General features: G+C 47.7%; 1 protein-coding gene across 1 annotated transcript; it reads left to right on the top strand.

Moving 5' to 3' along the window:
• The first annotated feature begins 280 nt into the window (after window positions 1–280).
• Window positions 281–19,689, top strand: LOC119445629 (amine sulfotransferase). The gene is made up of 2 exons (XM_037709891.2): window positions 281–391; window positions 18,354–19,689. The coding sequence occupies exon 2, from the start codon at window positions 18,390–18,392 to the stop codon at window positions 19,371–19,373; it is 984 nt and encodes a 327-aa protein (XP_037565819.1). The 5' UTR covers window positions 281–391; window positions 18,354–18,389; the 3' UTR covers window positions 19,374–19,689.
• The last annotated feature ends 1,190 nt before the right edge of the window (window positions 19,690–20,879 follow it).

Genomic DNA, 20,879 nt, shown 5'->3' with positions numbered 1-20,879 from the left:
CACAAGACACGCGCGAGACATCAACTGGCTTTACTGTCCCAATGCTTGCATGCATGACAGGCACACTAAAGTAAATATCTGAAAATAGATGTCATATCTTTCAAATCGCCTATACACATGCAGTTGCACTGCGCATTACAGCATTAGCAGCGGTGCACAGCGCTCAGACGTTAACAAGACGATGTCGAATGCCTGCCGCTCCCGGTTCAAACGAGAGACACGAGGCGCCACCTCCCGCCTTTCAAACGAAATGACCACCGATTATCTGTCGCGATGGCACACGGCATTTCCTTGTTTTTCCTGCTGCACTCCCGCCCGGCTTTCAGCGTTTGCGGTTCTCACAGTGCTGCCTCAGCCATCTGTGTCACCTTGGTTGGCGAGATTGGCCGTCGTGAGTAGAGCCGATTTATATACTAATAGCTTCGTCTGACATCAAACCTGAATTGGCGCACCTGACAGCGTGAAATAAGGGAGGTTTCGTTAGGTTACAGAAAATTTTACGGACTTAGTGTTCACTGTGGGGCAAGCCTAATAACAGTCCAGCCTTGTCCGCTAGAAAGTATTTCGCTCCAGAACTCTTGACGAACTCCATTACGTAAGAGGCGAGACCACTGTAGTGAACGTTTCAAAATAAGCGGTGATTGTCAACTGCACACGACAGGCTGTTCACAGCCTGTCACGAATTGTGGGGCTGGCAGGTTCGCAGGCTGTTTGCCGCGCGAGTTGCAATGATCCAAGTGCCGACGGCCGCGTCGTGGCCACGACAAGCCACCTCGCACTCGCTGCTTCGCGGATTGTTAGCATATACTTGCTCCCTTTGGAAGCGTATGCAGGTACACTACGAATTGTGTGACCTTAGCGGCATCTCGTGGCGGCGAACGAAAGCGTCCCCTGCTGTTGGCCTCAAGGCCGCGAAGCAACGTGTTGTGGCGCGAATTCAAACTTACTTTCGTTTTCTGCCTTGGGATATATTTTTCTGTCTCAGGGCTTACAGTCAGGCGCCGCTCGGTGGGAGGGGGGGGGGGAGCGGTTATGCCGCCCTCGCGTGCAAAAATCGACTATTGTTCTGTGTCCAGAAAGCGAAATGAACATACTCAACGAGCGATGACCAGAGCGAGAACGATGACCTACCCTGCTATACTACGAGTTAGTTGACTAAATTTTTGACTGTCTAATCGTTATTTCATTTGTGAGCATACATACCCTAGCTTATCATGCAATTACTCAAATTTCTTAGGTTTGTATACAAGGTGAAATTTTGCGCTAAACAAATGGGGACAAAGAAAGATGCACAAGGACGAGTGCTTTCCTTTTGTTAGCGTAAGAAAATCACTCGTCCTTGTGTATCTTTCTTTCTCCCCATTTGGTTTACGCAAAATTTCCCGATGAATCAATTCCCACTAGACCGGCTCGCAGTGAAGTTTTGTTTTCAAGAGGCCGCGATGAAAAACACACTTACCTGTCATAAAAGTTCAATAAGACGAAACCTTCAACCGGTAAGCTTATTTTAGGTGTGAAGTAACATTTGATTTCACGCATCACCAGTAATCGATGCTTAAAAAGTAATTTCGTGCTCCCTCTCGTACAGCTTACGATTTCACACACATAGAAACGCGCGCGCACGCCATCATTCTATTTTAGGTCCTCTAAAGGACGAAGGCCTCTCCCATTTATCTCCAATTACACCTGTCTTGCCCCGTCGATCCACATCTTATGCATGCAGATTTCCTAATTTCGCCGCACCACCTAGTTATCCGCCGTCCTCGACTGTTTTCCGTCTATTGGCACCCATTCTGATTTTACTACGTAGGCATTCTTTGGCGAGTACCCCAGCCCCATCACACGAAAATTGTAAGCCCTTGTATCTGCACAAAACTGCGTTATTTGCAACGGTAGGGCATTTAATAATAATAATAATAATAATAATAATAATAATAATAATAATAATAATAATAATAATACCTTTATTGGCAATAATAAAATCAATACATTCATACAGGCCTGCCAAAGCCTTCGAAGGCTTGAGCGGCAGAGCCGGGCAGGCAGCAAAACCATACACGGTACACTAATAGATAAGCAGTGAACTCGAGTATAGCACAGAAGAAAAGTTATTCAAAGTTATACAGTGTCTATGAAAAGAATTTCCGTTGAGCATAATTAAACACAGACACATGGAAATGCGTGTGAAAAAAATAACCATAAGATAATATGTAACCATACACCAATCTGATCGTCATGGTACAAAGAAATTGCACAATCACATCGATGAACACAAGCAATAACGGTAAGCAAAAGGAACAAATGCGTCTTTACAAACAGATATGCCTCAGCAGTCTCTTTAACTTGTATTTCGTTTTTGCACAGAAGGTGCTGGGGGGTAATTTATTGAAGTAGGTTGGAACGTAATGGGCGCGACCTCTAGTGCCGTACCTTGTGGAACAGCGTGGCGTCCAAAAGGGATCCCTGGGCCTTAAGCAACGGGAAGAAGTGTACGGAACTAGGAATTCACTGGACCAGAAGTGTTTTAAAACAACCGTTTGCATTAAAAGATCATTGAAATTCGGCATTGAAAGTACTTTGAAACGGTCTGCGTCAGCATTCAGGCTCAGATCATAAGATATGTTTTTTTAAGAGGGAGTGCAGTATAGCATTTATTCTGTTATGCCAGCGAACAGCACAGTGCCCGTAAATTGTTATTCCATACCGCAGCAGACTGTAGCCTAAAGCGTATGTTATGGTTTTCCTTACCGATAATGGCATGTAATATCTTATATTGTACAGTAGACATGATACGGCGCGAAGTTTTTTGCAAACATAAGCAAGGTGGCGGTTTCAAGAAAGGTCGCTATCAAGATATAAACCAAGATACTTTACAACAGCTGAATACTGTAATGGTCTACAAGAACAAGATAAACAATCTGAACAATGCAAAACAAGAGGATAATCAAGCGTTACCTTCCTCAAAGTATTATGGAAGCAGATTAATTGCGTCTTCGATACATTGATAATAATTAGATTATCTCTAAACCAGTCCATAGCTTTTGTGGCAGCAATTGCTTCATAGTAGCTGTTGGCAGGAGTTACGACCATCGTGTCATCGGCGTATTGATAAAGAGAAACGGGTATCATGCTACACAGGTCATTTACAAAAATATTAAACAATGGGCTGAGTATAAATCCCTGCGGAACTCCAGCATTAATAATGGAGAATGCGCCATGAACTTACCCAACTGAGACGACCTGGCGCCTATCCCGAAGGAAATTAGCTAACAACGACCAGAAAGCACCCCGAAATTCTAACAAAAAAAAGCTTATTTAACAACAGACCATGGTGAACACTATCAAAAGCCTTGCTACAATCAAGAAGGAGTGCACAAGCAACTTTATTATTATCGATAGCTACATTCAACTGATCAGAGAAATCTTCCAGAAGGGTTTGAGTGCCTTTGCCAGGCCGGAAATCATACTGACTCGGGGATAAAATGCTGTTTGTCCAGAAAGCTTGTCATCGTTCACAATAAGTGTTTTTCTAGTATTTGAGCAATAGAAGGCAGAATTGAAATCGGGCGATAATATTCAATTTTATTATGCGCACCGCTTTTATGAAGAGGTATAACTATGGCCGTTTTCAGTTTTACAGGAATGTCACCACTTGATATTACGCGATTGAGTAGTGCTAGCAAAACCTCTTGGATATATTCATATGTTCTGCGCAAATCATTCATGGAAATACCGTCAATTCCAGGAGATTTATTACATTTTAAATTGAAAATAATCGATCTGAGCTCTTTCTGAGAAATTGAAGGCAGATATGCCGATTCACTAATGCTGTGACGCAAAGAGCACAAACCTACGTGCAAGTTTGTGTTTCTAATTACACGAGAGAAGTGGTTGTTAAACTCATCAGCAATATTCTGTCTGCCGCTGGATAAACTGGGAGGAAAATAATTAATTATATAATTATTATAATAGTCTAAATGTACATGATTGGTAATAATTACCAATCATGTAAGTATAAACAGAAAGTAAATGTAAGAGTAAATGTAAACAAACATAATTAAAAAGAGCATACCCATAGAGATGCATAGGGCTCTATAGTAAATGCAAGGGGGAGTGTTTAGTAGGGGTGGGCGAACTGAAATTTGGGGGTGGGTCAACTTGCAATTTGGGGGCGGGGGGGGGGGCAAATGAAATTTGCCGGTGGGCCAACTTGAAGTCTGGGCCCGGGCCAAGTGAAATTTAGGAGTGGGTCAACTTAAATGTGGGGGTGGGCAAACTGAAATTTGGGGTTGGGCCAACCTAAATTTTGGGTGGGGCCAACTTAAATTTGGGAAAGGCCAACTTGAAATTTCGACATCGGCAAACATATTTAGGAGTGGGTCAACTTTGAATTTGCAAGTGGATCAACTTAAAGTTGTAGGTGCACCAACTTGAAATTTGGTTGTGGGCCAACTTGAAATAACCACGTGGGACCACTTAAATTTAGCGGTTGGTCAACTTCAATTTCAGGGTTGGCCAAATGGAAATTTGGGTGTGCGCCAACTTGAAATTTTGGGAAGGCAAAATGTCCATTTGAACGCTGCTGAGCGTCCTTCGAATTATGAACTCCTCGCGGGCAAGTGAGCACGTTGAGAGGTTTGCAACATTTACATTAGGACTTACTGAGGCGCAGTTAGAACGCAAGTGAGAGCTTACGCGGACAGGACCACGCACATAACACTGGCTTCCGAAGGCGAGGGTGATATGGCTTCGCAGCAATGCACTCTCCCCTCTAGGGATGGTCGATTGTTATTTTTATTTAACTATTAACCATTCATCATTTTAGCCTTTAATCGATTAATTGCTTTCGATGCAGGGTTTTTCGTCGATTAATGGAATAATCAAAATTTTGGCCGGGCACTTTTAAAAAGGTTGAAACACAGTTATCGACTTTTGTAGGACCCTATTTGAATGTTTGAGAGGTGCAACCAAGTTTGAAACACAAGTGTATAAACGTTTGATACAGGATAGTCTTTAATTTAAAGATTAAATATAGTTTGCACTAGTGGATTTTGAAAGGAATAACAATAGATGTTATAAAATGGCAATTAGTGCAGAATTAGATTAGATACATGGCCCAAGTGAATCCCTGTACAGTACTGTTCAACTGACATATGCAAGAAATTGCAGTAGGCACCACAGAAAAGAAAATCGCTTGTTTAGGATTTTCAATTGCGTGCTCTTTTCTACAGAGCGAAGAAATGTCAATTGGCTGGGATGTATGGGTGATACCGACACCTTCTTCGAATGGTCCCGCAACCAACATAGCAGAATAGATGCTCGGACGCTATAGATTTGCTGGAATCGAGGTGAACTCCGTCGCCATGTCAAATACGTGCTCCAAACCGGCGCGCATGCTGTGCCGCGTCTTTAGTCCACTGGGAGTGGCATGACAATGAACGACTGGGTTGATAATAGTATGCCTTGAATTGTGAGAGCATTTCAAGCCTCCGGCTTCGCGCGGCAGGGGGTGTGGGGGAAGAGAAGGCAAACGCGCGGCTCGGCATCACTCGGGTATCGGGAAAGCAGTCGATAGTCGCTCTACCACAGCCGCATAGTCACTACTCGTGCGGCGCCATTCCAGTACGATTTCAAAATTTTCGCGCCACTCCTGTAAAACTTTCAAAAACGATTAATCGAACAGGTCTAATCGATTAAGTCGAATAAACGAAAGGTGTACATCGATGAAGATGAATCGTTTTGCGGGATACATTTCACCGATTAATCGAATAATCATTCATCGATATTACCAACCATACTCCGCTCACGCAACACCTCACACGCTACTGCAGCAGCTGGTGTGCCCTAAAGCCCTTCCATAGTACGGCCATCGTGAAAAAACTCCGCTCCTTGCAAACAGCAAAGTGCGTCGTCTATACGTGACAACGGGTATACATCATTTCGAGTATCTTGTTAAGCCTTCGGTAATCAACGCAAAATTGTATGTTGCCATCTTCCTATTTTTTTTAACTAGGACGACTGGTGATTACCAGGGACTACTAGAAGGCTGGATGACACCGCGTTTGAGCATATCGTTCACCTGGTCATCGATAACGTGCATTTCGCTTGCTGATACTCGGCAGGGACGCTGCCGAACGGGCGCATGTCTCCCAGTGTCGATAGTGTGCGAAACAGTTGTTGTGCGGCCGAGTGACGTTGCTTGGCAGTCAAAAGAGGAAGAGAAAGAAGCCTTGGAACAAGTAAAGAAGTTCGTCTGGATGCGTCGTCGTAAGGTGACTGGCAATGGATGTCGGAAAGAAAGGCGGCATTGACTGAGGAGGCGATGACCCTAAAGCGGCAATATAAGCGGAGTCATCCATGATGTCAAAGATGAAGGTGGAGCCAGTGGCTTTGCTCTCCCAAGGCTTTCACGGCGGCGTAAAGTAATTGGTTCAGCCGATGTGTTTGACACGCACATCAGAGAGGCGCCAGTTTAAAGATCGAGGACGGCGAGCGGGAGAGGTAGTGATTGGTGAACTAAGAGTTGAGAGGGCGCGTAGAGTACTGTGATGTCATCTACAGAGTCACGATAGATACAGAAAAGAGCAGAAGATCAGGCAGATAAAACGGTGTCTTCTGAAACGGTGACTTTGCGGCAAAGGTCCTTGTTGTCATTCATATAATATCTGTCGAAAACGGGAACAGCTCGATTTCGGTGCAGGCGCAGTTGATGATCGCACGATGTGTGGAGATAACCAAATATGACGTCGTGGGAACATGATGGCAACGCGATAAATTCGATGACATGGAGGACCCCCTAAATGACTACACGAGCGATGCAGGCGCCGGATGGCTCGACATGCTGTGCGTTGGCAGTGCGAATGGATAGTCCAGGAAGCGGTATCGCCACTTCACAATTTTGCGGCAAATACGCGCATCTATCGCTGAAAATGCAGCGCCGGTGTCGTTAAGTGCTAGCGTCCTTCTATGGCGAATTCAATAACGTTTTTCGGAGAACTGTGAGGCCTTATACATTTCGCTGACACCGCAGTTCTTGCCTCCTGAACTGAGGATGGTTAGTTTGCGTGCTCCAGAGGGCTCCGCCGACGGCGCATAGAGGAAAACGAGCGGCGGCGAGGAGAAAGTGAACGGCGAACGGTGAATGTGGTCTCGGCGGCAGGAGGAGAATAAAAGCTCTCCGAAAAAAGCTGCGGATCCAATGCACTGTGGAAATCGATGTAAGCGAAGCGTTGTATGCTGTTTTCTTTGATTGACGATAATTTGCGTTCATATAGGTGGCGAATGTGTAATTTCTTCAGCGTTTAGTCCAATACGGGAGTGGTGAGTTGATGTTGAACATTACCTTCCGTGCACCACTGCTGTTTGTCCGCGTAGTCCACAGAACATACAGCGATACTTGTTTGCTTGAGGCGTTGTTGTGCGTCATTGTTCATAATCTCTGAGAGGGTTGAGCATTATCCATGTCTCACATGGCACATCACATCGTCGCAGAAGTGCTAAACTTTGAATGATGGGACTGTACGTAATTCAATTATTTATTATAATTATAAGCATACATCGTGCACATACATTCGCGGTCTGCATCACGTTCCGCTGCGTAGCGAAGACGCTCCTTGCGGCAAATAACAAGTCTGGGCCGGAAGACGCCTCTACGCATGCGTCTGTTCTCTCTCTCTCTTTCTTCGTCTCTCCCTTCTTTTACATATATATTCGAGCTGGAAATAAACGGAATTGTTTGGGTGCCTGTGATATCGGTCTGACGTTCATCTCGTAGCACTCGCATCTCGTAGGGCCGGTAGGACGAAGCAGTGGAGACTAGGGTTCTGCTGCCGCAGGAGACCAGCATATGCCTACACACGACGGCCCGGCAGAACCTGAGCTCACCACGGCCATGGCCAATAGGCTACTGGAATTCGAAGACGACAAAGATAAGTAACAGGCGTACTTAGTCAAGATTGAAGCTTACTTTGAAGGGAATGATGTGAAGGATGTTGCTAAAAAAAGAGCCCTTCTGGTAGCGGCGCTTGGAACAAAGACAATAGAAATTTGACCGGGAAAGTAGGACCACAGATGCCTAACGCCCTGACTTACGAAGATGTTGTGCACACTTTAAACAGATGCTACGAACCCGGTGCCGAATGAACTTTGTGAAAGCTTCAAGTTCTTTCATCGCTGCCAGCAAGGAGAATGGGTTCACGCAATCATAGTAATTAACTATACGGCAGATGGCACAGAATTGCAATTTTTCTACGATGCTGGACAGAATGATTAGGGACCGTATCGTGTGCGGTGTCAGGTCCAAGAATGTGCAGAAGCAGCTGCTAGCAAAGAAAGATCTTAATCAAGAAGCTAACGCTCTTGCCCTTGCAGCGGAGAGCGCTCAACGCGATTCGCAAGGAATTGCTACCGACACGGAACAGGCGAGACAGTTAAAGCTGACGTGTCAACCTAAGTCACGCACAAAGTCGCCGGGCGTGCAACAGTACAAATGTTGTGGGAAGCATGGTCACACGACGAAGGCATGTCGACTAATCAAGAGTGGATGCTTGAAATCTGCACGGTCAGGGCATATTTAGCCAGAATGTGTGCGGTAAACGAAAAAAGAAGCAGAATGCTTACAGTCACGACACAAGCGGTAGAAATTGAAGATAGTGATAGCAGTGCATCACAAATCTGGTCATTGACAACTAAGCTCACCCTCGTACCACCCATCCGAAGATCATTCGCGTGGAATGGCATTGAAGAGATGATGGACGTCGATACTGGCTCTCCTGTTTGCATCATTCTAAACGCATTTACGAGAGATACATTCATCAATGGCCGCAGCTACAAAGGTCGGAGCTCAAGCTTTCATGCGATCTCGGAAGGCTTCGGCTCCTCGGTGTACTAACAATGCGCGTTTCATATGAAGGCACAACCGTGCAATGCAGTCGGACTGTTTTAGACTCCAATGGTCTCAGTCTTTGCGATCGGGACCTACTGCAAAAATTAGCAAATGAACACATTCAGGTGCTGATCGTGTACCCGCAGTCTTCAGTATCTAGCCAAGCCCTGACGGACGTGCCGAAGCTGACCTTTTCACTGAGCAAAACGCTGACCTTTTCAGTGAGGGGTACTGGCCTCATCAAAGGCCCGCCAGACCGACTGCACATCAAGACTGGATCAAGCCCCACGTTCTTCAAGGCAAGAAAAATTACTTTTGCATTTTGCGATAAAGTGGCAAAGGAGCTCGACATACTAGTCTCGGCAGGCATATCTCCGGTGTCTCATTCCGAATAGGCAATGCCCATTGCTTCAGTTTTTAAAAAGGACGGAACGGTGCGCATTTGCGGCGACTTCAAGGTGACCCTAAGCCGAGTATGCGATGTCGAACAGTATCCCTTGCCTGTCATAGATGACATTTTCGCAGATTTATGCGGAGGAAAGAAATTCAGTATTTTAGACCTTCGCGATGCTTACAATCAGGTCGAATTGGATGAAGACTGGCGGGAATTAGCAGTGATAAACACACAAAATGGACTGTTCTGCTACAACGGATTGTCATTTGGCATCGCATCAGCCCCAGCGATATTTCAACAGAAAATTGAATCACTGCTGCAAGGCCTGAAAGGAACTCAGGCATATTTAGATGTGTTGATAGCTGAGAGCGGCGACGCTCAAAATGAAAACCTGAGAGCTGTGTTAATAGGCTTCCGCGAGAACGGCATCAAACTTTGTTCTCACAAGTGCAGGTTTTGTGAATCATCCGTGACGTATCTTGGCCATCGCATTGATGCCGAAGGACTGCACCCGCTAGAGAAGAACGTTGAGTCAATCAGACTGGCTCATTTGCCACGAAATGTTCCCGAGTTGCGATCCTTCTCGGGACTAGTTATTGTCTACAATAAGCTTTTGCCGAATCTATCCACGGTGCTTGCATCTTTGTACAGTCTTGGAAAAGGTGCGAAATGGGCTTGGAGCGCAAAAGAAGGCGCCGCATTTAAAAAGGCAAAAACTGCTTCGTGTTCGGCTTCCGTGCTAACCTACTACGATCCTCAGCTGGAGTTGCTGTTGGAATGCGACGCTTCGCCTTACGAAGAAGGTGCCACCTTCTTTCACCGTATAAATGGCGAAGACAGGCCAATTGGTTTCAGGACACGAACGCTCACCTCAGCTGAAAGAAAGTACTCTCAAATTGAGCGAAAAGCGTTAGCACTAATGTTTGGAGTGACAAGGTTCGGCGACTACCTTTTGGGACGTGAGTCCACACTCGTAATGGATCACTGTCCGTTGTTGGGTCTTATCAGAGCGGACCGTCAAACTTCTGTCATGGCAGGCGCCCGAATTTAGCGATGGGCGCTTTTGTTCGGGCCGTACAAATACAAGCTTATCTGTAAGCCTGGCAAACATAGGTTAATCTCGGATGCTCAAAGCCGCTTGCCTCAATCGTTGCAACAGCTGGAAGCAGAAACAGATGTGATGGAAATGGTGCTTGCCATCAACCAATGGGACCAGCCAGCGGTATCCTGCAAAGAACGTCAAGCACTCACAGCAACCGACGGTGTTTTGCAAGCGATATGCAGGTACGTGGCTGAATGATGGCCTTCGTCGTACAAGGGGACAGCAAAGAAATGTCGGAATACTGGAATAAATGTGGTTGATCCCTCTTATATAGGAATCGGTATAGAACACGAAAGTGAAACGTGTCTTCACAGAAGTAGTGTAATGTTTATTGCACATTGATATATAATGTCTATTGGTGTTTTGTGGCTAAAGCGCCCTTAGGCGTTGATGCACCCACGCTGACGCCTGGTGGCACGTCTCCTCCATCACGACTACCAACGTCGATGACCATGAGCAACCGTCGTGCATATGGAAGCTGCACTACGCTGCACACGCTAGCACAACGCGAAAGACGAAGCACGTAACTGACACACTAATACAACGCGCAAGACAAAGCACGTAACTGAATCGTCACCGAGTCAAATCAGCGCGTACAGCGCGTCGTAATTGCAGCCTCCGCGATAAACTTCAGAAACATTTTCAGAGCTAATTGCGGAGGCCACGCTCCGCTGTGCTGAGTACGGTGAACGCCATAGGCGTTGGTAGTGCTTCTTGATGCCAGCGTCCCTTCGAATGCTGGCATCGAGGCGTCGTAGTGCTGAGACCACCGAAGCGTTCACTGTCGGTGCGCGTTAGTGTCATAATGCAGTACTTCTCTTTTCTGCTCGTAGGCGGCGGCACCGCCCCGAGCAAGAGCGCGGGTACACGGAGGAGTGTTAGATATATAAGGCGCGTCTGTGTAGCTCTCTGCAAATGCGTTTGTGGCGCAATGGGTTAAACGCTCGGCGATCTATCGTCGCGGACCGAGAGGTCGTGGGTTCGATTTCCAGATTTTGCATGTTTGTGGAACTATTTCTTCTGGTTTCTTTCTTTGTATTATGTTCGTGTACATTGTAAGCTGACGTATTTCCGTGACGGAAATACGTCAGTGAAGTCTTGGTGGACCCCGGCATAAAACACTTTCGTGTTAAAAAGCGACATGTCTGTCCGCGGAGAAGGGGTTGTTGTTCTGGGGCCATCGTGTCGTGATACCAAGGGCGGCGCGTGAGAAGCTGTTGAAGATGTTGCATGAGTCAACAGGGTGCGTCTACAATGAAGACATGGGTGAGGGCTAGTTTTTGGTGGCCCTGTCTTGATCAAGAACTTTGTGCAAGCTTTGCCTATGCCACCTGCACGGAACTCCGTTAGTTGGCCGATTTCTAGGGAGAAGTGGTCACAGCTGCATGCAGATTACGCAGGGCCTATCTAAAACAAGATGCTGTTAGTAATTGTCGATGCACACTGCAACTTGATAGAAGTCATTCCAATATCTCGCGCGACAGCTAATGCTACTGCAGATTCTATGCGATCCTTGTTCAGCCGGTTTGGATTACCCCGCACCATAGTTATGGACAGTGGGAGGTTGTTTACCAGGTCAGAAGAAGAGCAAACTTTATTAGAAAAGGCAAAAAAAGAAGGAAAATGTGGGTGGAGCACCTTGTCCAGGGTCCACTGGCTTAAGCGGCTCGCTCTTTGCTCAAATTTGTACAGAAAAAAAAGAAACATTCCGTCTGACGGGCAGCGTACTGGCAACAAAGACCCAGCTACACTAACGTGAAACCTGGGGAGGTGCAAAGCATGCAGTGATGAACCGCTTATGGGCTCATACTGCCTTAAGCAATGGCTCATAACCCAGTAAACGCGGCCTCCCCATTACGACGACAGAAAAGAAGTGAAATTCTATGCTGGAATGATGAGCGGAAAGGCAGCCAGCTGTGGAAGAGGACGACGACGACGAACGCGGGAGCAGTGGCACGAGCATGTGCCGAGCGCGAGCACGAACCGCTTGCTCCAACGCAACCAACTGTGGACGAGTACACGAACGCGGCAGCAGTGGCACGAGTGCGTGCCGAACGCGAGCACGAGTCGCTTGCTTACCGTGACTACGACAACGACGACAATTACGACAGGAGACACCGACAGCCCGGGCGCATTAGGTGCTTCGCCCCTAAAATGAAAGCGTACCCCGCCTTACCACCCTCATAGCAATAGACTAGCAGAACGCGCCGTGAGAGCTATCAAGGATGGATTGAACAGAATGCCTCCAGTAGAGCTAGGAGCTGCTCTGGCCACAATTCTTTCTAACTACAGAAATTCAACACAGGCTTCCGGGTTTTTGCCGTCGGAACTGCTTCTAGGCTACCGGTTGCGCACTATACTGGATATGTTTTCCTCCCAGGAGCTCCGAGGATGCCGACGAATCCAGCTGTTGATTCCGCCAGTTGGTACTTCGCTCCTAGACAGGCCGTCTACGTGCGCAACTACGGCGTAGGAGACAAATGGACACCCTGCAAGGTGAAACCGACGAGTGGTGCCCATCTCGTCACTGTGGAAACTGAGGATGGCGTCGTTCGACGTCATGTGGACCAGATGCGCAAACGTTCACCGAACACAGATGCAAGCAGAGAAGCATCGACCGCCGAAGAACCACCTTGTATGACCGGAGAGGCACCAAAATACGAGACTGACGACCTTTCCGAAAGCCCTGTACCCTAGCTACGTAGCTCCACAAGAATCCGAAAGCCAGTGGAACGCTACGGCTACTGGGAGATATACTGCAATGTCTGGGCCGGATGACGCCTCTGCTCATGTGTCTGTTCTCTCTGTGTTCCTTCTTCTCTCCCTTCTTTTACATACATTTCGGAACTGGAAATAAACGGCGTTCTTTTGGTGCCTGAGATATCGGTCTGACGTTCATCTCGTAACTGCCAGCCTAGGGCCGGTAGGACGTAACACTCCTGTTCCGGTTTACGTGCTCCTTCTGCATACGTGGCCAGCACGCTGTTGAGACACCAGCTCCAAGCGCTCTCTTCAGGCAATTGACGATTGTAATGGTTACACTATCACCGCCCAGCACGCGACCTCCACAGCCCAGCATCTGCATTTTTGTCGCATAGGAACGCACGAACAGCACGTGCCATACGCACAAACAGTGAAACTCCGCCGCAACGGCGTCGACGGGAATGCGCGGAGGTGAGTGTCATGTGGGGATGTTGCAAGAAACCCAGCGGCGCGTGCCAGCAAGACCATAGCAGCACCCGGAAAGTCGGGAGAAGAGGCAAAGCAAGCTTCGCGTTATAGGTGGCACCTCATGGAGAGAGGCTTTAGTGTTCTCTTTCGGGCCGCTTTGCTCCGACCAAGCGTGCTCGTGCCCGGTGTTCCGGCTCAATTGGTACATCACTTTCAAGTGGCCGGAAGTGGCTAGAAAATCTGACAATTGTCTGCAAACGCCTAAGCACTTTTGTCACCAGAAAAACCATAGGTAGAAGCGCATAAGCTAGGAAAAATTAGCGCAGCTTGCACTAAGTTGTGCATGGCTGGAGAAATACCGGAGCTGGTAATCACCGATGTATATATCTTCTTCCAGTTTCGCTAGGCTCGGCTAAGTTTTGCTACGTTCCGCTAAGTTTTGCTAGGCTCCGGGTGATACTCCGCGTGAGCACGCAATCGCCGCATTCGTTGTTGGCTGGCGGCACGACGAGCTTCGAGCTGAGCGGCTTCTTCTTCGGGAGTCTTGTACTTCTACGCCCGTCCCATGTTACATTTACTCAGTGCTAAGTCTACGAGAGTTGTGTGCGTCGCCGTCGCGGCGACATGATCTTTATAATGAATGTGACGTCATGGGCAAGCTTCACAAAGTGTTGTCATTACCAGAACCTCCTCTAGATAGGCGCTGTCATGACTAAGCAAGGCAAGAATTCCGGTGCAAAGCAATGACCTGGCTGTGAGAAGCTGGGTAAGTGATTACTAGGCGACCGCATTGACGGAGCGGGTCTGCTGGAACGCGATGTTGGCATTTGAACGCAGTGTCGGCGTTGCCAGCTGTGCTATGCAATGCGCAGTGACGTCATCGCTGGCGCGGCGGCGGAGGGGCGTTTCCGGAGCTAGGAGAAGCGAGGCGCAGCTGTGGCAGGTGGTTGCTATGCAACGCAGGTGACGTCATCGTTCAGGGAAATTATTAAAGCGATAGCGTTAAGGGCCCCGTGTCGCAGAAAATCCAGCGTCGGCGTCGGTATCGGCGCCTGGCGGAAATAATCATGCCGAACCACATCCTCCCACACCCCCCCCCCCCGCCCCCACCGGGTGGGCCCTTCGCGTGGCGCATGACATTAGTGCACAAAAATTTAATTTCTCAAAGTAAAATTCGTCAGTAAAATCGTAAAGTACCACTTAAACACAACGCACATGCGTGATAGCGTCGGATTGTAATTTGAATATACGAGAAAAAAAGCCTGATCAGCAGCCAGGGTTCTCTGAATGCTACCGTGTTCCACTCTTAAAGGCGAAGCTTAAGCGTCCTCCAATTCTGATTGTGTTTCGCTGTACATTGGTTCTAGGCAACATTGAGGGGAATGTTGAAAACCGAGCCTATCTAAATTTTTATCGGGCCCCATGTCGCACAAAATACGGTGTCGGTGTCAGCATCAACGGTGTCCAATAACGCTATCGCGTTCCACGCCAAGGCGAAGCTTGAGCGTACTCCAAGTTTTTGTTAACGCGTTTTTGTTAACGGACGGTCGGCTTAAACAGCTCCGCTGTTAAAAGCATGTAAGCAAAATTAAGCAAAAGCGAAGTCACAGCCGTGCCAAACAGTGCTTAGCATTCGTAGACATTTCTAAGAATTTCTGCAGGTTTTCTCATGTCACCTGGCATACCTTCCTATATTTAGGCACCTATCATGTGCATTACCTTGGGTGTCCAACTTTCCATGATCCTCTTAATTGTAACAAAAATATGTATGCATACATGGATGCATACATGGGTATTCACCCGTTCTAATAGAGGTGAACAACCACAGTGGCACAACGCAAGTCGCGAAACTAAATTTATTTGGCGAACCTGTGCGCCGCAAAACAAGTAACTCGCACAACCGAGTAGCGAGGAAGGGTATGAGAAAAGGGGGGAGGGGCGCGCTATCGCTTCTCATCGTTACATCGCTCGCTCGTTCCCCGCGGGAAGACGAAGGAGAGGGCACGTGCTCTCGGTCAGGAGTGTTGCGGGAACCAGCCGGAGGAGGGGACGCTGTCGCTCGCTTGTTCTTCCTGCGTGTCACTGGCCGCCAGGCGGCATGACAGCCCACTGTGGACTAAAGTCCCTATACAAGAAAAGTACCGCCATTCTTTGATAAACGCCGCTTCTTTCTCTCCCGTATCTCCGATTGGACGATGATAGCGCGCGCTTTTCACTTCTTTATATTTTCTTTTTTTCCGCCTCAGAGCCATGTTGAAAGTCCTCTGCGCAGACACAGTCGCCGGCGGCGGCGGCGCGCACCCGGCCTGAAAGCTTCAACGTGGACTTTCTAGGTGCGCCACCGTCGACTTGGCTTTCGCAAGCAAAAAGTAAAGAAAAAGTTGTCGCAGTTTCACCTGAAAGGCGAAGCATCAATTGCGATAGCAAACTTGTAGAGAGCTATACGGAGTAATGATATTAGCTTTATCAGCTGTATAAACTTGGACATGCAGCAGCATCGGCAACACGCAGAACTGTTGTCGACGCCATCGGCGTTTTGCCCGCGTTCGCTCAAAATGCGTGCGGCGTTGGTGACTGTTGCCGGAGCCTCTGATATAAATAGGCAGTAGTAGTGATTTTATTGAAGAAGAAAGTGACGCTTATTTCTGCTGCCCAATAGGGAGCACGGTACTTGGTGCCGCAGCTAAACGTCGCCTCCCTTCCCTCCCCCTCCCCCCCTCCCCCACGGCCTCTCGCGCGTCGGAAGAAGGCGCGTTTTCTCTACATATATGGTGATTGTAAAGGAGAAAAGAGACGCCTACTTCTGCAGCCCTTAAGCGAGCACGGCGCAGAACGCGCGTTTGTTCTCCGCCGTGCGTTCACTCCCCGTGAAAGACGCGCCCCTCGGGCCCTTTCACTCGCACATACAGCGTTTGGCGCGCGGCGACGATTTCATCTCCAAAGACGTCATACGGAACCTCACGGTGACGGCGACGGCGACGCCGACGGCAGAAACCTGCTTTTGAGTGTCCATATAATTGCTATCGCAATAAAAAGCAAGCGCTTTAGGAGAGGAGGCGGCGGAGGAAAGAATAGATGGCGGTACTTTTCTTATATGGGGACTTTATTGTGGACGATGCGGTGGACGGGAATCCCTGGTGGATCCTCGAACGCAGGCGAGCGTTACGTCGGACGCTGACGGCATTGACGCCGCGGCACCAAGGAGAGCAAGAAGTGGACGCGTTCGCACTCCACAGTTGCCACGGGGGAGCTCAGGCAAGCTGCTCAGGCAAAGGGCGCGTGCTGTAGGTGTTTATTATACTTAAGGAAGAGACGCTTAATTCTGCAGCCCATCAGAAACTCAGTAAAGGATGTGAGCGGCAAGGAGGGGGGAACGGTCGCCTTTCTCGCTCGCTCGTGCGTTCGTTCGTTCGCTCGTTCGTTAGGTCGGTCGTTCGGTCGGGCTATTCGCTTACATTCACAACGATCTGCATATTTTTTTAGAGCTTAGCTCTAAGGCATCCGTTCCTGCTGTGAGCGTCGGCGTAACCGAACGAACGAGCGCAGTGATGAAAGAGCAAACGCGCAGCGCAGCTGGGAATGAAAGACGCGAGGAGGAAAGCGGAGGAGGAGGGTATGGCAAAAGCGTGAGAAAAGCGTAGTGCGGCGACGATGACTACGAGATGGCGCCAGAGTAGCGCCCGTAGTCTGGGAGGTCTGTCTGCGGCCGCTGCTGTGAATCGCGTCACGTGTCACACGCGCTGGCTCTCTCGATCTCCATATTAACGAGGCAGTCGTGCCACACTTTACTCCATTTGTCACGTGCGGCCCGAGATAGATTGTTCGCGCCATCGAATATATCACGATATAAAAACGCCTACACAGCTGCGCTCAAATTTCTCATGTGGAAGTATTGTAATCTTCGGTGATTTGTTCAAACATGGAAGAATTTCTCTAGCAACGATTGTCAAAGCACACTCATTACGGTTTACAGACGCGGACCTTCCTATATTTAGAGGCCAGTAAGAATCCCGCTATCTAATTGCATTTCACACTAACACGGGTAAAAAACGCTTGCGGCTGTTCGTCGTGTCCTGCGCGGAAGGGCGGCCTGCGGAAACAGCGAACTACCCCTCACTGTATCACAATCCATTGTTCACAAAAGTTTTGATGGAATGTATGGAACGTGCCGCGCAGGGGCTCCAGCTAATCGAAAGCGCGTCAACGTCCTTACGGCCTCTGCTATTTAGGGCGAAGGTGTTGTGACTACATTCGATAAAGAATTGCTGCTTCAAGCAGCATTTCCAAAGTCGACAAAAAGGTCTTCAAGGAATCATCGGAATCGGCACAGTGAAATTGGGGTGGTATATTTGTAATGAACGAAGGTTCATGTGGCCCCGTTAGAAGCAAGGCGTCGAATCGTAACCGGAGCTTAAGTTTGGAGTTTGTTGCTCGGACACATTTTCGCCATATATACCACTAGAGTGAGCATAGGGACATCATTTTCTTGCACCTTCAAGAAGTACCCCAATCACTTGCCGCCTACTATAACGCAAATCGTAGTTTCCGAAGGTTGTTTCAGACACAGATGTACATCACCTTTCTAATAAAAAATGTGTACGGCCCAACTTTCTTTTCAATAGAATACCTAGAACCCGTCCCTTGAAATTGTGGGCTTCAGATGATTAGCATCCCAACAGGTACTACAAGCAAAAGCCTATCCCCACAGAAATTAACCTGCCCACTATTGTGTACTAAAGCTGCATTTTCTGTTGCAAGTTGCATTTTTGTACCTATAATAAACCTGCCTGCTTCTTTTTCAGGATACATGTCCTGTGATTAGGTGGAACATAACCGCCATGCCAGGTCGGAGGCCATACCGGCAAGTCATCGACGGTGTGCCGAGGTGCCCAGTAGTCAATCCGGATATATTTCGAAAAAGTCTCTCTTTCCGCGCTGCCAAGGGTGACGTCGTGCAGAGCACCTACCCCAAAAGTGGGTCCCATTGGATTCAGTACATCATGCAGCTAATACTGAACGGAGGAAAACCCATAAGCTCCTACGACGAGTTCACCCGCAACTTCCGGGCAATCGAGTATGTGGACACTGATGGCTGGGAGTCACCTCTACCCGAGAGACTGTTCATGACGCATCAGCCACTCATCCGAGAGATTATGAACAAGGAGGCCAAGTACATCTACATCGCTCGAAACCCATGGGACGTCTGCGTCTCGCAGTTTCGCATGACCACAGACCTCAGCAGCTCGCACTTCGAGGACGGCACATTCGAAGAGTTCTTCCAACCCTTCATCGAGGGAGACTTGGGTTACGGGAGCTACTTTGGCCACGTGGCGTCCGCATACGCCATCAAAGACGAACCGAACGTGTTCTTCGTGACTTACGAAGAGCTCAAGAAGGACATTAAAGGGACAGTTTTGAGACTGGCTAGGTTCCTGGGTGAGAGATACGAGAAGTCCCTGCTGGAAGACTCGCAAATGCTGCAAAGTATCCTGGAATGGTCGAAACCTGAACACATGAAGAAAGTCATCGTATTTAATCTCAATGGAAACGAGACGCCGGAATGGAACGATCTCTTTGTCAGGAATAAGATTACGAGTAAGGAAGGCTACAATGGAGACAAAACAAAGTACGCGCTAGTAAAAGAAGCCAAAGTAGGAGGCTGGAAAGAATATTTCACTCCTGAACTACTTGCCCGTTTCGAGAAGAAAATACTTGAAGAAGGGGATAAGGCATCGTTTATGGAGATGTGGAAAGACATTCGAATGGAGGCCTTCACATTATCCTGCCGATCTGCGGAGTACCAGGACTCTTCCGTACCTTAATCCAGAGTTGCTACCGCGTATTTCGAACATGGAAAGGAGGAACTGCACCAACAGTTTCTTCGAAGGATTATTGTTGTAAAAAATTCCATGACTTTGTCAGAAGTCTGTTTGTGTAAACACTAATCTCCCTGAAGCCTACAGTCACCTCGCCTCCCCATGGAAGGATTGCCTTGATGGACATAGCCTATTTCTGAGGTTCTCATTGAGGTTTGAGAAAGTATACTATAAAAAGCGCCCTCACGTGCGGAAGTCGGTCATATAGCTTTGCTGTACTGCAGAAGACGTCGTATTGAATGAGTGAGTTGGCACAAACACATTGCGCATTCTAGTTAAGTACCTCATGACTCAGTCGCGTTTACAGACTGGATTAAACAGCAGCAATATTTGAAGCATTTAGCAAACACGGAAGCAAATCTGCAATTTAATAGTATGTGCAGATGTGCGTTAGTGAATAGTCCGCAGTGCACACCACAGTGACAGGTACAAGTTCTTGGTAGCATAGTAAACCTCTTAATAATCCTCAGCCAACCAAATCTTCTTCTTTCTGGGATTTTACGTACCAAAACCAGTTCTTATTATGAGGCAAGCCGTAGTGGAGGGCTCCGGATTAATTTTGACCACCTGGGGTTCTTTAACGTGCACTACAACGCAAGCACACGGGCGTTTTAGCATTTCGCCTCCATCGATATGCGGCCGCCACGGCGCGGATTCGATCCCGTGACCTCGTGCTCAGCAGCGCAACGACTTAGCTAACTGAGCTACCGCGGCAGGTCCAACCAATTTTTCAAAAAGTGAACTAACTTCTCACTCTATTCATGTAAGCTCTGACTGTGGAGAACAGTACATTGGTAAGGCTATAATGCACACAAGTACGTGGCTCGCCGAATGAATTGCCATATTCCATCGAAAAGTATTCAGCACACAGAATTCGAATTTTAACTCTTTTTATACTGCAGGAAATGACAAAGTCCCTAACCAAGTCTTCAAAAAAAATGGCGCACAGGCAAGTCAAGTTTTTAGTGAATGCAACCAAAATAAACAAAAAGACTACACAGGCCATCTAGTGTCAAAGAGAGCAACTAAAAGCAAATTAGCGAATGTACTCATGATCTGTTCATGCTGTAAAGTACTTTTGCTTATTGTTACCACACTCGTCAGGGGTACGGAAAGGGATAATTATTTATATGGTTCAGCGGAGTACTCGCACCTATTTTCAAAGTTGTAGAAACATTAAGACTCCTTTCTCGTACGTAAAGAGGTGACTGTAGTACGAAGGCTCGGAGAGAGATATCTTAATTTTATACTAAAGTTGATATCGAAACGCCGCACTTTGCATCAACCACATTATCGTGCCGTCAAGAGACAAATCATAATTTGCTGATGTCTTGTACCGAAAATGATGGGTAAGATTGTATTGCTAATAAAAATGATTCACAGTACAGGTGGGGGCGTTTCTAGTGGGTGGGCTTGCATGTGGCGGCCACAGCAATTGCCGCATCGCAGAGT

This window comes from Dermacentor silvarum, chromosome 3 (assembly GCF_013339745.2).
Source record: "Dermacentor silvarum isolate Dsil-2018 chromosome 3, BIME_Dsil_1.4, whole genome shotgun sequence".
Classification (NCBI taxonomy): Eukaryota; Metazoa; Arthropoda; class Arachnida; order Ixodida; family Ixodidae; genus Dermacentor; species Dermacentor silvarum.
Note: the sequence above shows the minus strand (reverse complement) of the source record. Positions and strands in the feature narration are given on the sequence as shown.

Bases quoted from the DNA above. Each gene is read 5' to 3' on its own strand.
- LOC119445629 (XM_037709891.2), top strand. From the start codon at position 18,390: ATGCCAGGTCGGAGGCCATACCGGCAAGTCATCGACGGTGTGCCGAGG.